Consider the following 16,862-nt stretch of genomic DNA (forward strand, 5'->3'; position numbering starts at 1 on the left):
GGGATTCGATAGTGCGTTTTATGTAGACTTAGAATGCACATGGGGTTATTGTATGAATGTTTTTTTTGTTTTTTAAGCTTCGTAAAGCACCTTAAGCGAAAGCCACCAGGAGGTCAAAAGCTCATTAAGAGCACTTTCAAAGGGAAGTTGAAGCACGCCCCAAAAGACGCAAATTAGAAGGAAGCTCTCGTTTTTCTCTTCAGCTCAATTATCGTGCTAGAATTGGCCAAGATATAGAAGAAATCATTTCGACCTTATAATGAAGAAAGGACGTTGTAATTGCAGCAGGGCGTGTAGTAAGCCTCTGCTGCCTTTTAACTGTCAAAGGCAACATGACGCCCCCACTGGAATTTGAGTGAGGTGAGTGCCTAATAGGAATCACCCGACACCACAAAGGACATCGCTTTTGTTAATTTTTCTGCAGTCTTGTGTTCTCGGGTTCTCGGCAAAAAGCAAAGGGTTGGAGCTGCGACCGATTTGTAATTTCTGCTACGTCGTTCCTGCCATTAACACTAAAAAAACATTCATACGTTATTTTACGGTGCCCATTTGAAAAACTTTTTTAAAACTGTTTTGGCTTTTTGTTTAACTCCCACATACTTAACCATAAAAAAAAAGAAAAGAAAACATGGAATGCCGCAAGGTCAGGTAAAATAATTCCTTTATTGTGCATATAAAAATACAGTTCTCATTGCAAAGGCAGCTAGGTTAGTTCAACGGTTTCGCAGCGACAACGGTCGGATTGCTATCTCACAAGGCCCGCCAACAACAGATGCCCTCCACTGAGTGGACGGAAACGAAGCCGGCTGAATAACAAACGCGTGTAAAGCTTGCATGAGGCTACATATTGAGATTATACCGAAAGTAGACAAAAATAAAACTAAACCACACCAATTACCGTAACACCAGCAGACATAATATACCATCACGCTGCGCCTCCAACAACATTTTCATCCAGCCTCTCGTATTCATTTGACACTTCTGAAGAAACCAGTCCTCGTTGAGAGAAAGAATCGGGAACCTGTCTTCTCGAACCAAGCGTCTCGTGCAGAGGCCGAAACGCAGTGTGAACGTCGGAGGACCTCGGACAACCGTCTTCCTTGGGACGTGGCACAACCTCGGTGAGCGAAGATAATTACAACCTCGTCATCATCGACATTACTCTCTTTCTAGATAAACATAAAAATAGTACTGCCACAGTGGCCGTTAAACTACCGCGGCAACGCGAGGCGAGTAACTGATCGGGAAAGGTTCCGTACATTTCGGAACACTAAGGACAAAGGTCATGACAACGCCTCGTAAAATCGAGGAAGAATAAATTCTACACGGTACGCGAGAGGGCACAAAGTGTGTAGAGCACAAGATACCTAAAATATTTTCTTTAAAAAAAAAAAATCGAGAAAAAAAATCTAGCTGTAGCTTGTGGATATGTGATGTCAGAATGCTTCTCGTTTTGAAGGCACTTGGATTATCTGCTATACGTAAACTATGCAAACAAATAGAAAGGTACGCGGTCCAAGGGAGACAGCCGCGTTGTGGAAGCGTCTAGAAGGCGGCATGTAGATAAATGCGTAAAAAAATACTGTCTATAATCCTCTAGCCAAACCAAAATAAACCCCATTTTTCTCGACGGAAACGGTGGAATGCAGCGACTCGTGGGTCCGAGTTTTCCACAGTCTACCTCGCACTCGCCTAATGAAAGCAAAAAAATAAAAGAAAAAATTAAAAAAATGGGCGTCTACGACTTGGCAACGTCGGTGCTCTGGATCCTCTGTTCCCACTGGGCGATGAGGGCACTGCGGCGCCGGGGTGCGGCGCTGCCGGATCCCTGCAATGGAGCGGCACTCTGCTTAAGCACACGCATCTCTCCTGCACTTGACACTACAGCCTCGATCATGCAACTAATACACCACACAGAAGACAGTTTGCAGACACCGTCTCATGTATTTCCTGTCGCATTGGTCGTACAAAACCTGTCTGCAGACATCTTCGAAGTATAGGGTGGCCCAAGTCACCAGGCTCGATCTAAATTGGACCGTAAAAATCGACGCCTGCACGTAGCAATCTAAACTTTTCTTCGAAGGTGTATTTCACAGGTAGGTTTTTTCTTGTAAAATTACAAGGCGTACCTTTCTTTCTGTAAAAGATAAAGCCAAGAAACCTGCCAGGGTCTACGGCGGGGAGCGACGCAGACGACAGGGGTTCAGTAGCGGGGTGTGCTTGGCGTTCGTATTGATAGATGGCGCTACCTCCTTATCACGACGGCTCGCGACCACTGTGGTTTATTAAAATGAACACATTCTTTTTGAAATATACCTTCGGTTAAAAAATAAATTCGGACAATAAAAGCAAAACTTGAAGTAAAAAAACGCGTCTGCATAACGGCAGCGCTTTTGCTGCCAACGGATTTCGTCTGCGTGTCGTCTGCTTTCTCTCGGCGGTCGGCTGCACCTTCGGACGCTGCTCCCGACGCCATCTATCGATACGAACGCCAAACACACCCCGCTACTGAACCCCTGTCGTCTGGGTCGTCGCCCGCCGTAGACCCTGGCAAGTTTCTTGGCCTTATTTTTTACAGAAAGAGAGCCAGGCTCTCTTTCTGTAAAAAAAAAAAAACTTTTGAATGGGCGGAAAGCGACGAGCCCGTCCGATCCGACGCGCGGACTGCCGAAATGACCTTGGGGGGAGAGGGTTTTCGTAGCATCGGAGAGCGTTGAAAACCCTCGCCTCCGACCGTCGTATTGCGTGGTCGGACGTCGGATCGGACGGTTTCGTCGTACATGTGTTTCGCGCTTTAACGCAAGAGACTGGTTTTCTCCAGCGCCTTTTAATTTGACGAGCCTTCCACGAAGAGCGGGTTTTTTTAACCACACCGCGCGGTTTTTTTTGTTTTTTTTATTTGTAACATGGGTTTAAAATATCAAACTGCCATGCTTTTTACCTGGATGAAAGGTAGACCAGAAAAACAAAATTCCTCTGCAAGCCGATGTCCATCTAGGATTAATATTCGTCATACCAAGATATGCCATTGTGGGTACCTCTAGCATCTATTTTAGTAGAAGAAACTTACGAGCAAGAAAGGAAAAAAAAAAATTTCGCTCAATTTTTTTTTTCAATGAAATAATAAAACTAAATGTCAGAGGCACCCGCAGCAGTCTTCTTTTGGTTTGTCGAATATCAGGCTTAGGTAGACGTGAACTCGGAGAAAATGTGTTCTTTCTTGGACCCGGGTAACATCGTGTCATCAAACCTGCGCGCGTTCCACCGCAACCACTTGCGTCGCATTCTCACGGTGTATGATCACCTTTCCGCGATGCGTAGTTAATTTATGCGGGCATCAAAGGAGGATTTAATTTTCTTACAAGCACCCGGTATACTTCCGAAGAAGTCAAAAGTACGCTCCATCCGAGACAATTTCCGAAGTCCGCTGGCACGTACTCTAGCACGTATGGGACACGAGGTCTGACTCAGCGTCCATCGTGAACTCGACTCAGCTCGTGTCGAAAACGACAGCTGCGTCATCCCTCGGTGAGGACTTGGATCCAATGACGCGCTCCGTGGTGCCCAGGACATAGCGACCGCTCCCACGCAGCTCGATAGGGTTTTGGAAAAAGTCTTTTAGCGCACTACTATTGAGTGGTGTTCAGAAAGGGGGGTTGGATGCTCACCGATCCTTCTGGCGACGAGGGCTGATGGGACTCGAGCAGGTTGGGGTTGCTCCCCACGCGCTGGAGCTGGTGTCCGTCCACCGAGTCCATGTCCACGCAGCTCTCCAGCAAGCTTAGGTTCGGCTGCGACTGGCCGAGCAGCCGAATGCGCTGGCGCCTGGACCAGGGACAAAGGGAAGGTACGTTAGCACATCCTCGGGACCAAGAACACGTCTCGCTCCAGCATTCAACCTCGAATCCGAAGTTGCATTCTTACTTTACCACTGCTCATACATCATACAAAAAACAAAGTGCAGACACTGTCTGAGGTCTTGCCTGTCCCACTGACCGTACAAAAACTGTCTGCAGACATTTTCGAAGCATGTATGAAGCAAATAGGCTTCGAACATGCTTAGGGAGTGTCCGCAGATACTTCTATCATGCCTGCAGCGAACACACTACGCTTTGCATGCATGCTGTATGAGCAGGGTGACCGCGGTTTTCAAAGCGGGTTTTAAGACTACCATGACAGCGTAGCAGCAGAATGAACTGGAAAATATTTTTTTCCGAAGATATATTTATTTTGTTACCGCACGAGTTGCCCCTACACCTGTAGTTACCCAATTGACGTAGGCAGTGAATGGTTTTTTCCGAGTACCAAATGATTGAATACGACTGGACGTAATCTTCCTACCTTTCACGTATAAAACTTTCATGAAAGACAAGTGGTACATATTCTTTACTATTACTATTTTGATCGAGCTCAATATGTCAACACTAAATCTAAATCACCGAGAGAACGTAATGGCGCGAGTGAACTCCAAACATGTGAGGAGTACCAGAGGCTCACTTGCAGGGCAACACAAAGGCATGATGCGAAAAGCACGAGGGAATAAGACATGCAGGGGCGAAGAAAAACACTTCTTTCAACTAGCAACCGACATTTAATGACGCAATCTTCAATGCGCTAGCCCTTCCCTTCCTGATCCCAAAATCCCCCGAAAAAAAGGTAAACCCTAAAAAAAAGAATAGAAAACCGGTAGAAATAAGAGTTCGTTAAGGAAGAAAAGAAAAAAAGAAGCACACAAAGTAACTGTTAAGGAAAGAGAATGAAAAGAAAGAGGAACGAAAGAAAGAAATAGAAAACATTTAACTAAACAAGGAGCATTACAAATTCGAAGTAAACTAACTACTTTAACTCGTTCCTCAGAAAGTCTACTTCAGTCTTAGATAAGCTAAGGGGAGGTGAGCTAACTTTCAAAACATAACCGACCATCCGATAGGACTCGAGTATTTCTCTGCCAAGTCTAACCTTGTGTTTCCCGAAAACACGGGTTGGATTGAAGTGCAGATCACAGTCCAAACAAATGCGGTTAGGCTCCACAATAGCGTGAAGAGAGTCACTGGATGCTCGGGTTGCTTCGAGGAAGTGTCAGTCTGTCTACTGCACTTATCTCCGCTGGTTAAGGGAATGGAGTACACTACTTGTTCTTGCAGGGACGATCGGGTTGGCATGTTTGATGGAAAAACCTTTCGGAAAGCATGACTGCGCTTTGAAGACAGGGACATAGGAAGAACAGACACCACAGAGCGCTCTGTGGTGTCTGTTCTTCCTATGTCCCTGTCTTCAAAGCGCAATCATGTTTTCTAACGTACCATACCAACTTGCCCAACAATCAGCACTTGTCAACTTTTCGGAGCACTATTGTTGTTGACCCTTATGCAAAGTTGTTTGAGGCGAATCTTGCACGAGAAAACAACGGAAGTATCAAAACCCGCTGCGATGGTCTTCAAGCGGTGAGCGGAGTTATGGACATAAGGATGGTGACTAAATGTGACGCCTTCTTTCTAGGAGAACGAGTTTCCGGAATCTAATATTAGACAAATGAGGATGAAAGTTAGAAGATCGCTCGGGTACCCAGCCTCGAGGAGGCGTTCTTGATTACACACACCACAGCGCACTATAGCAAACAACACTCACACCATACACACGAAAAATAAAGCAAAATTCAAACAAACCGCGCTGACTGACAACTCTTTTTATGTAACTTTGTCTTCTTCAACCTCTAGCACCACAGAATTTCCCAAATCACGCGCACCGATCTCCTAGATGCCTCTTGTTTTGTTGCTACGCTAAACGTCACTAGATGGTCACAGGATTTAGCACGAGAAGAGATAAAGGGGGTCATTATTCTGTGCTTAACCATCTTAGAGTTAAAACTGCAAAACAAAAGAAGTTTTTTTTTTTTTTTTCTTCAGAACGTTGTTGGAAAGCTTAGCATTATCCGGAGAGGAGAATATGAAGACGAAGATCTAGGTACTGTAGACCTTCGTGCGTAGGGTAATGAGAGAAATTAGAGCATGGCGATGAGGAAATAAAGGAGTTCATGATACAACTAGAAGGGACCGAGTTTGGGTGAACGATAAGGCAGTCATCCACATATTGAAAAACATCGCAATCTTAGGTGAATTGCTCAAGGTGCGCTTTAAAGGGGCGATGCAACGATTTTTGTAATTTTCGTAAATACCACTTAGAACGGGTCCCTGACGTTAATGGCCTATGAAATACCCGTTCGTTTTTCACCACACGCAATCAAAGTCACACACAAAAAAAAAACAAAAAAAACGAGCAGCGTTTACCTTTTCAACTCGCAGCCAGAACAAGCGGCCACGTGATCTGGAGTCGATCATATGCCGCCAATGTTGATCATAGCCATGCGCTTAGGTTGGCAAGGCACAGAACACGCGCTGCCTTCCAGACATTGTTATGGTTCGGCTGTTGTCGTCATTGCAGCAATTGGACACAGGACACTACTCGAATGCTTCTCGAGCTATAGATTATCACAAGCCCAAATCGAGTGCCCACGCAATGCTCGGGTCCAATCAATAAGCCGCATTCAAATATCGTCACTGGGCGGTACTGCTACCGCCCAGCTACGTCATCAGGTTTTGCGAAGGAGGGATTGAATGAAACCGCTCGGTTTTGTGCTCGAAGTTACAGCGCAACATAGGAGTTTCTTGGTCAGTGGCGTTGCGTGCGAGTATCCTTGAGTCCCAATGGTGCCTGTAAGCTCGTGTAAAGTGAAAAACATTCCAATTGAATATCGTTGCACCGCCCCTTTAACATCACGATCAACGCAAAAGAAAACAATCTCACTCAAGATGAGCGCAAGGCCAGATCCGATGCAAATACCTTTATTTTGCTTTAAGACTTTCCCCTTGTACTATACAAGCCTCGATTGGAGATAAAAAGCCAAGAGACAAACCCCTTCTCAGAAATGCCAGAAAAGTTTTGAAAGTCTCAGGTGCAATGGTCGTGAATGGCATATGATATTGATTCCATTAGGAAGGAAGGGTCCAACCGATAATATCGCTAGCTTCTCGATGTCTAGCGAAAACGTAGAATACGACACAGGAGTTGAATGGAGGGGACGGAGGTAAGAAACTAACTCTGACGCTTTCGGAGCAGATCTGTTAGCACATAACTTAAAAATGAAAACGTGATTGCATCTCTAACTGAGTTCATCCATGCAGATGGTTGGGGGTCCTTTTTTGATACTGGATCAAATTACTTAATACCTTTCGTTATAAGAATAGAGATGGCGCAAAAGGTACACAGAGCTTTCTTCTCAAAAATAAGGCAGTGGTCAGAATAGGTTCCACTTACAATAGGTAGTAAAGAAATGGTTGAAAAATGAATCACCTACGCGACACTTCTGTTCCCTCTCAATTTTACATGGGGAACCAGTTCAGCATTCCCGCTAGAACAACCTCCCCTGCTTCTCTCACGCCACCTCTCTCTCTCTCTCTCTCTCTCTCTCAATTTTACACTCGGTAGTTTACTCAGCCTCTAAATAATACTTCAGTAAAATGCCAGCAAGAACCAGCTTATCCGCTAACATGTCTATCAATAAAAACGCGTCCCCCAAGTTTCATGAACCTAGCAAACTCGAACAATATCATAAAGAGCAAACATAACCGCCCTCAAATATCACGAATTGCTTGTTCCTTAAAGGTGACGCTGCTTTTTAACGAGGCTGACACCATAGTTAAGTCAAAGTTCGCTGATCTTTCGATGAACCGCTGTACGGTACGGTATGAACCGCTGTACGGTACGGTATGAACCGCTGTCACTCGTTCATGGCGCTATTGGACACAAATTGCGCAGCACTTCCATTGCTGCGAACTAGACAGCATCAAAGGACTTGAGTTATGAGCAAACCAATAGTTTAGAAGAGTTCAGCCTGAAAGGAGTGGCTCCGTATTTCTTCAGCGGTCATTGTGTAAATTAATTCTACATAAACATCCCATTTTTCACTCCTCCAACAAAAATAACAAAACATGTATCAGATAAACTTGATACAAAATAATTGTGAAATGACTCGGAAGCAGGCCGGGAATTGAATGGTGTAAACTAGCCTATTTGTAGCGCGAAACATTTTTTTCGTAATCTAATGAGGCCCCAACATAAACAATATGTCAGCCGCCTACTCAATTAACACGTATTTTAAACTCGGGCATCTGGAGCAAAAACGTGGAGCAACAAACTAGAGCCCAATTATATAGGCGTCGCTCACTACTGCCATTAGGGGATAATACCCTGGTTGTGGTTGGCCGGGGTAGTTACTTACGGACACGCCTATCTCGCGTTCTTCTCGTAACGTTCATCTTACATTGTGAAGTTCATCCTAATGAATGGCTGAAGTTCTGAACAATAAAGCAGGGGTGGTCGGTTCATTGAAGAGTCACTTTCTTAGTACGCTAAGGCTGAATTCTTGTTGCAGAAAAGCACAGAACTGCCGCGAAACAAGTGGTGACGAATGTCGGGGGATAGGAAAATCTGCCTGGGGAAAACGTTTGTCAACTAATCAAGTTAAGCTGGCACTGATGAGCACAACCTTTCGCTGTTACTAAACGGTCAAGTTGAATGAAGAGAATCCTCATAATTCAAAAATCTGAATATTTAGCGAAATTCGATCGTACCTCGAATCGAATTGGCACTTCAAAGCCTTTTCTGCGAAGTTAGGACAGGCCTCAGAATGCAACCAAGACATGACTTTGGGAAGTGTCGTGCCGTGTTTGAACTCTCGGGGTTTGATTGCACATATAACGCCAGACTGCAAGGCATCGAATGTTGATAGGCGACCTCGTTTGTTTCTTTCTGTGATTAGAGATTTTGTATCATAGCATGCTGATTCTCTTGAATGCCTTACAATGAAGTATTATACCTATATGTATTAAAACATATTAAATGTAAGAACAGTGTGCCCTCACCTGAGTTCCTCTTCCCGTTCCTTCATGACCCGCATCTCCTCCTGAATCTTGGTCTCCGCAGTCACCAGTCCCTTGCGCAGCGCATCGCCCGACACCACCCCCTTCTGTAGCTGCGGAGGCTTTAGCTCCCGGTACTCGAACCCGGCACTTTTCTCCGCAAACCCGCCGTTCTGCGGAGGAGTTGTGAACACCAGTTCCTTCCCGCGGCTGGCCAAAAACTTCTGCATGCTTACACCGCGCGTTGTCCCGTTGGTGGCCTTCCCGGCGTGACCGTTGGTGGCTTTGACCGCCGTGGTCGAGAGTGGCGGACTCGAGGGCGACAGCTTGTTCGTTGGCGATGGCGTTTTTTCGTAGATCTCCACGTTGGGAAGGGAGGTGTCGAACGAGTTCCGCTTAGACGTCGTGGTTGAGTTGACGGGAGCAGTTGGAGAGGTGCTACCGTCACTGCCTATCCTCGTCACCCTCGAGTCGGTCCGTTCCTGGGAGATGGTCTGGATGTGACCGGACTCCCTCAGCGCCATCTCTCGCTGGGTCTGCTCCTCGATCTCCTGCTGAATCCTCGACGTGGCCAGAATCTTCTGCGTGCTGCCGAGAGGTGGCGGTCCGCGGGGAACGCTGCCCGTCTTGACGGTCTTGCAGATGGACGACGGCAGCACCGTGTCGCCCTTCTTGATGAACCCTTCAGCCTGGAGCTGCCCCAGAAGCCCCTTCTCTCGTCGAAGGGCCTCTTCACGATCCCTCGTTAGCCGGATCTCCCTCTCGATCGGAGACTCCCCGTTGGATGAGAAAGACGTCGGCGATGGCGTCTCGTCCAGCCCGTCGGACAGCGGACGCACGGTGATCTTGTCTTTCCTCCGAGACGCGAAGGAAAGCCCAGACTGGCCGCTGGGCAGAGATTCCACACTCACGGTTCGGGATATTCCGTTGGGTGACGAACTGGAAGCGCTGTGGACCCGCTCTCCCTCGTCCGAGCTGGGCTTGGTCGAAGCCGGTTCGTTCTGGAGCAGGAGTCGCTCACGAAGCACCCGGAGTTCCTCCTCGCGCTCCTGGAGCTCACGGATCTCGTCCGCGATCTTGGAGTCTGACGGGCAGCTGAACCTCTTCTCGATGAAGGCGGGGAACGGAGCCGGCACCGAAGAGGACTGCGGGGAAGCAGCCGGCGACGCCTGCGACATAGCGAGCCTCGCCGGCTTGACGACATGCATGGCGTCGGCCTGGAGAGCTGGCTTGTCCACCGGCTTCTCGGTCACGGGAGACAGTTTGGCGGCCTCCTGGGCGAGCTTGCGCTCTCGGGCGATCGTCTCCTCGCGCTCCTTCTGCGCCCGGATCTCCCTGGCCACGATGCTGTCCTCGGCGCTTTGCTTCAGCTGGCGCGTCTCAACCAGCTGCGGAGAAGGGGATGCCGGGATGTCGTCCAGCACGACCGGAGGAGCAGAGTATTGCACAATCGCCGGAATGTCGTCCAGTACGACAGGAGGGGCAACGGACTGCGCAGTCACCGGAGTGGCCTGCAAAACGAAAGCGCCGAGTCAGTCCACTAGAGAAAACACAATGCAGTTTATTTCTTGTTCGCATTGTTTAACGTCGAATACATCCACGGAAGTCACCGAAGTCATGAACTCAAACTCGCAGCCCTCACTTAACCTCACGCCGCTCATCGACCCCAAGCTCGTGAGCTCTTGAGGCTTACGAACTCACCATTAACTCACATCTGCAAATGCGAGTGAGTGGGGTAAGTGACTGAATGCCGACAAGAACAAGTTTTGCCAAGGGATATTTAGACAATCCTAAACTCAGATCATATCGATATAGGTGCAACGTCATTGAAAGACCTGCAACGATTTAAAGGTATTTTTCAGTCATAGCGCAATTAACTGAAACAAAATATAACTTTCCTTTTGTAGAAGCGGTAAATTGTTCAGGATTATTGACCAATTACATAATCAAAATTACAGAATAACTATTATACACGAAAAAGAAAGCGCACAGGCATGGCGGCAAATTTCAGGACAAATGTGAAAAAAGGAAATTACCATAATCGAAAAGATACTTAAACGTTAGTTCCCGAGAACCAAGAGAAATTCTTAGTGTCTTACGAATGGACACCGTCATTGCGATATGAAATTATACAATTAAGTTCTCTACAGTTCGAAGCGCTCGGTTTGATAAGGCTAATCCGCATGTTAGTTGGAATCATACAAGTATTTCCATCTAGATATAAGTGGTGTTCACTCAATGAAAACTGTAATGAAAGCAGCACGCCACTGCTAGTAAGATAAAATTGTGGTTTTTAATTATAAGGTACACTTAAAAAAAGAAAAAGAAAAGAAACAGTGCTTCAATATATCGCTCATATTACAACACCAAGTAGAGGGGTAAAAAAAATTACACTGCACGACAGTGCGCAAACACGACGTTGACGCTTTTTTTGTTTGCTTCGAAAGAGTATTGGCGGGCACCGAACTTTACCGCTTACGTTACTGCCCCAAAGGAACACTTCCCAGTTTAAAGTTTTGATGATAACCTTTTAATCCTAAACAAAAAAACAAAAACAAAAAAAAAACGAAGATAAAAGACCGCGATAGTTTGTTCGCGCTAACAGTGTAGCGCAGTATACTCGTTGAAATACCAGACCCGAGAAAATCTTGATTTGAACAAACCTAGGAGTTCCCGAAGGTAACAAAGTGGGGTATCCCATGAAAGAAAGAAACGAGAAAAGGACTGAAGCAGGCCAGGGGTCTTTTTAAGGATACAACCTTCCCGGCTTGAAATTACATACCGAAAGAGACCTCAGTATCAGTGAGCGAAATACATTCCGATTGGCTTCCAACCGAAGACAGCTCCTGTACTCAAAGCGAAGAGGATCAGTACGTCAGGTAACGATGTGGCTTCAGGTTCAACGCAAAAAGGTCAACAAAACCCGAGTCTTGATCCACACCACCATCAGTGGAGTCTTCCGACCCAAGATACGGTACCCAGTGCATCAGACTATCGTCAGCAGAAGAGATGGAAGCTTCTGGTACACCTGCTAGAGCTGAGATTTGTCTCAAAGTCAAACTATATGGAGACTCCGACGTAGAAACACTGACTGATCATCCAGGATTGCAACTACTATGAATAATTTGTAAATTCTTGCCAACTGAAGACGAGAAAAATCTCGATTTACTAAAGGAAAAAAACAGAGAGCAAAGCCTTCTCAATCAACCCACGCTCGATCCCACGCTGTGCAACCGTGTGCGCGTGGTCTACTCGGTAGGGTCACGTGACACGTGACGCTACCAAATTTCGGTTAAATTTTGAAAAAAAAATAAACGCTTTTATTACGCAAACATGGATTAACCCACACATCGAAACTGATTTAAAATCCGAAACTGTACTGTGCAGTTTGTTACATATTCAGCAAAGGCAAAACATTTAATATCGACTTTGTTAGAACAAGAATGCGTGGGAATTAACAAAAACAATTAATTAATAGATTAAAGGGCGGCGATTAATCGGGTTAAACTTATTACTCGACGCCCCCAGCCCTAGTAACTACAAAAAAAACCTTTTTTTTAAGGTATCTTGAGTTATGTTTTGTGAAAAGTCCTTCAACGTTTGGAAAGGGAATTCTATAAACTCTTGCCGATGTTCGCTCCGTTCCTCGGATGATAAATGTATTTCCTTCTTTTGAGGGGAGAACAGTTAACGCAATGCCGAAAATGCGAGGATTGGAACTCGGAAAATAAGATGGTTAAGATAAAAACTTACATAAATAGGCTCCGAGGTCACCTTGCATTCTAGAGGAGAATCACCGGTGCCCACCTCCACCTTCATGCTCTGTTTGGCCGCAGGAACATCTGTGTGTACCATCGTTTTCACTTCCACAATCCCCTCAGCTTCGCGTTCCCCCACACACGGGTCAGCACACTCGGAGTCCTTCACACTGCACTTGTCCTCAACTAAGGTCGCACCACCACCGGCCATCTCCGATTCGACGTACTGCACCGCTTCCACCTTGGTGAACTCTGTGACGGAGTAAATCACAGGTTGAGACGACGTCTCTTCCACGGCTTCCTCTACATCGTGAACTGGTGTCTCCGGCAGGGACGTCTCAGACGGCGGCTCGACCGGCTGCACCTCAATTTCTGGGGCACTCTTGACAACCGGCAAGATTGTCGGCTCGACCAATGCTTCCTCCACGGGTTCCGCCTTTACCTGCACGGGGCTTTGGACAACGGGAGGGTCGGTCACCTCGTCGTTGGACTGGTCCGAGTCCACCGGCGTCGAGTCCTCGATGACCACAAACGGCACGTCCATCCCGTGAAGCTGCGACTCCGGGGCTGACCCGACAGTCATCATCGTGTCACATTCGGGGTCTGAGAGGGTGGTTCCGTTGGAACCGGCACCGTCACCGACGTTGGACGGTGGTGGAGACAGCTCAGCGGACAACTCGCTGGATAGCGAAGAGTCGTCGTACAAGGGACTCGACACGAGCTCCGTCGTCGTCTTGGGTGCTACCTCCTGCACTGTCTCCGTGGTCCCGTTAACTTTCCTCTCATGGACGGGAATGACCTCCTCGTATATGTTGTCCTCAGGAACCTCACTGTAGAGCGGCTCTCCGTCCCTGGTATGGGCTTGAGTAGCAGCATTGTGGTCGTTGGCCCGATGATCGTTGGCCTGATCATCGGCCGGCACATCTTCGACCCTGGAGCAACCGTTGGTATCCTTCGGTTTGACCGGTGCGGCGTCTTCGTGATTCCCGTTCTGGAGGCTCTTTTCCGAGTTGAGGGAGTTGAGGATGAGCTCGGCCTTAGTGACCTGGACGGCGGAACCGTTCACTTCGGGAGAGACCTTCTTGGGCTCCGGAATGACGACGGGGCTGTCGTCGAAGCCGAGCAGCTGGTGGTCCTCCTGGTCAGTCATGGTGGCAGAGTTCCAGGGCTCCGGCTTCGGGTGGACTGCAGGGGAGTCTATGGTGTCTGCAACGAGAAAAAAAAAGAGCGGAACTTCAGCAAATCGCGGATAAAGTGTGCGTTTCTGAGTCTGAATAGGATATGAACTAATCGTATGAGCGAAGATATCCAAATGTGTGCGAGGGATTGCAGATGTATTCAAGTGAAGCGATGAAGCCCGAGAGCAAGCGCAATCCTTCCAAAGAATATTTGATGTGTTCAAAACGGTTAACCTAAAAGAACAGTCCGGATTTAAAAAAAAAAAAAATGAAACATGTGGTACAGAATATAAAATATTAAAGGGGGGGGGGGGGGGGGGGGGGCTAGTTGGATAAGAACAACTTTAATTTTAGTTGTACTAACTAAAACGGCAGTTGTGGGTTAGCGCTGATCTCGTCTTTGTGTTCATGTCCTTGTCTGTCCTTCGCGCTATTTTCATTAATTATTTAGTACTATAAAAGACGGCCGAGGTCATTATAATTGGCAATAAACAGAACGAGTATGACTCGGAATTTTTTAGTGTAGCAATGGTTGTGTTTACATTAATGTCACGGCAGCGACTCCCACTTATTCTTCAAGCAATGTAACTTGCACCCACTCCTTGCGCGTGAAGCGAATGAGCCGCTCGAACCCCTTACCTACCCTCGTATTCATGAGTCGGGCTTTTATGGATGGACGAATATTTTAGGAAAATTCGGTACATCCATCCGCAAGGAATTCATTACGTTTATCCATAAAAATATATAAATATATATATTTGTATGGAGGAAATGATACACTGCGCGACAGCCTTAATCCGAACACATCGGCGCCTTTGAACATTTTATCTCTGAAAGGTATCGGCGGGCACCAAACCTTACCACTTCGGCTAGTGGTCTTCATGACCCTTCTCGATTACACTGCTAGTTTTTTTATGACAACATTTCGGGTCTTAAGGTAAAAAGAAAAAAAAAACGGTATCGTTTGTTTGCGTTAACGGTGTCGCAGTCATGCAACACCGTTAACGAGCGGGATTTGATGCGGGATTTGAGAATCCCGATGTCTGAATTGATCAACAATTACACATTTTACGACAATAATGGCGCATCGTAGGCCAGCATTCACAATGAATAAAGGTGTACACCTGGAGACTGAATTGCAGTGAGAGACCCACTCTATTCCCGCTGTTATTTAAAAAGAAACAAGCCTTCCTTATTGGTTGTTCTTCGCACTCAACTTCTTAAACGGGGGACATAGAATCGAATACGAGGGCGGCATTCTTACGATTCCAGGAAGGCCCACTTCTCACCTCGTACAGAAAAGCCAGCTAGCCCCAACCTGTTCTCTACTTTCAACTGCGTTTAACCTAGCTGGAGTAAGAGCCTTCCTGCATGCTTACACCCGCACCGAGGAAGGGTGGAAATATCAAGGCACTCCCATAAGCTATAACGTCAATTTTGCCTCTCACACTGCGGAGGGCATTCTCGGAAAACAAAAGCTATTCCGCGTGTACCTTGAGAAACATCGCACACCCGCGAGTCAACCAACCCTTTTTCCTGCTTCCTAAAAGGTAGCCATCGAGGGGACATACACGGCCTCGAAGGCAACACGCGGAAAAGCGAACGCGACACGCAAAGTCGCCCCACTTCATCCACTGAGACCGTTACAATGTCTCGGTAGCCGCGCAGCGCCGAAAGACACACACAAAAGCCGAACAACAACAGCCTCCGAAGGTTCGGGACAAGAACAATGCGCGGTCCCGATTCTCGCGCTCCGTGCGAGTCACGCGCGGCAGCGGCCTGCATAGCGTCAGGTGACGGAAGTCGGTGGCAGACGCATCTTCCACGCGCACGAATGTCCAAAGAAGGCGCCGTATAACGACCGTATACGCGCCTGCCCCCGTCCCAGTAACACTTTCGGTCCGCGCGGCGGCCCATTGTCTTCCCGATGCCTCGCGTGCGGAAAGATGACCGGGTAGCGGGGCTCTTCGAGCCCCTAATCGCACCCGTGCAACGCACACCACGCTGCGCACACCGTGCTCGCCAAGATACGGGTCATCGCGGACAACGCGGTCGGCAGTGCGCACCACCGCAACACCTTCCGTCCGCCCGGCGGACTCACCGAGTGTCGCGATGCGGGCAACTTGGAGAGTTCATCAGCGAGTCTAGAGTCGGTCTATCAACGTTCGACTACCGCGTTCCCCCGCCGCGCGTTTCTCACCGTGTCGAGGCCACGTCAACGAAGGCATCATGCTGACGCCGACAGAGAGGTTCTGCGGGCGCTAAAACGCGGATAAATGGCATCGTGTGAGTTAAGCGACTGGACAGACGAGAGTTTGAAGGGCTATAAAACGTAACTTGACAATATTGCCCATGGAAAGCTTCCCTCGCCCGCCTGCGCTAAAAACGGTGGAATCAAGCGGGAAGGCTAAGAATAGAGGCTGACGACACTAAGAGAGCGAATTGCGAACGCCCTATAAGAGAGCGGGTTGCCAACGCGTCTTTCCACGCTGGGACCCCTCGTCAGGGCTCGAGACCGGCCTGCTAAAAGTCCGCAGCCCATGGTAGCCTCGCGAAGACCGCTGTTAAGCCTAACGTACTTGTACATGTCATATCATAATCACCATCACTAGACTCGGGAGCCTGGGCCTCCATGGTACGGGGTGTTGCCTTTGTGCAGTGCCGCGGCTCTCCTGAGCCAATAAAGATTATTATTACGAAGTGTCTAGCGTTACGTCCAACATAACCCAAGTTACGTCCAAATCTCCGCCTTCCCTAGGTTCACGGGGGAGAGAGAGGAGGGCGGGGGGGGGGGGGGGGGGGGGTAGGTATACGCGTTTCGGTGATCCGTACGGACGTAACGCTAGCCACAGCGTTATTAGGGAATTTTAGTAGACCGTCTCCGCAGCCCGCTAAGCACCCGGATAGCGCTCCGTAATCCGCCAGAAGACCTTGAACAATGCAGACAAGACTGGCGGCGCGCATGCGCGGCTGCGACGGGGATACCGTAGCGGAGGAGAAAAACGATC

The 16,862-nt window shown here is 47.8% G+C and overlaps 1 protein-coding gene across 3 annotated transcripts in view; it reads right to left on the reverse strand.

Moving 5' to 3' along the window:
• Window positions 1-644: 644 nt before the first annotated feature.
• LOC115320357 overlaps window positions 645-16,862 on the reverse strand; it is a 278,131-nt gene continuing 261,913 nt past the window's right edge. For all 3 annotated transcript variants that reach the window (XM_040218735.3, XM_040503964.2, XM_040218736.3), the window contains 4 exons: window positions 12,672-13,882; window positions 8,922-10,429; window positions 3,669-3,825; window positions 645-1,828 (listed from right to left, as the gene is read on the reverse strand). In XM_040218735.3, coding sequence (XP_040074669.2) covers window positions 1,739-1,828; window positions 3,669-3,825; window positions 8,922-10,429; window positions 12,672-13,882 — 2,966 coding nt within the window. In that variant the 3' untranslated portion in view covers window positions 645-1,738. The remainder of the gene's footprint in view (window positions 1,829-3,668; window positions 3,826-8,921; window positions 10,430-12,671; window positions 13,883-16,862) is intronic.

The sequence above is a fragment of the Ixodes scapularis genome, unplaced genomic scaffold, assembly GCF_016920785.2.
Source record: "Ixodes scapularis isolate PalLabHiFi unplaced genomic scaffold, ASM1692078v2 PGA_scaffold12__126_contigs__length_90152505, whole genome shotgun sequence".
Lineage (NCBI taxonomy): Eukaryota > Metazoa > Arthropoda > Arachnida > Ixodida > Ixodidae > Ixodes > Ixodes scapularis.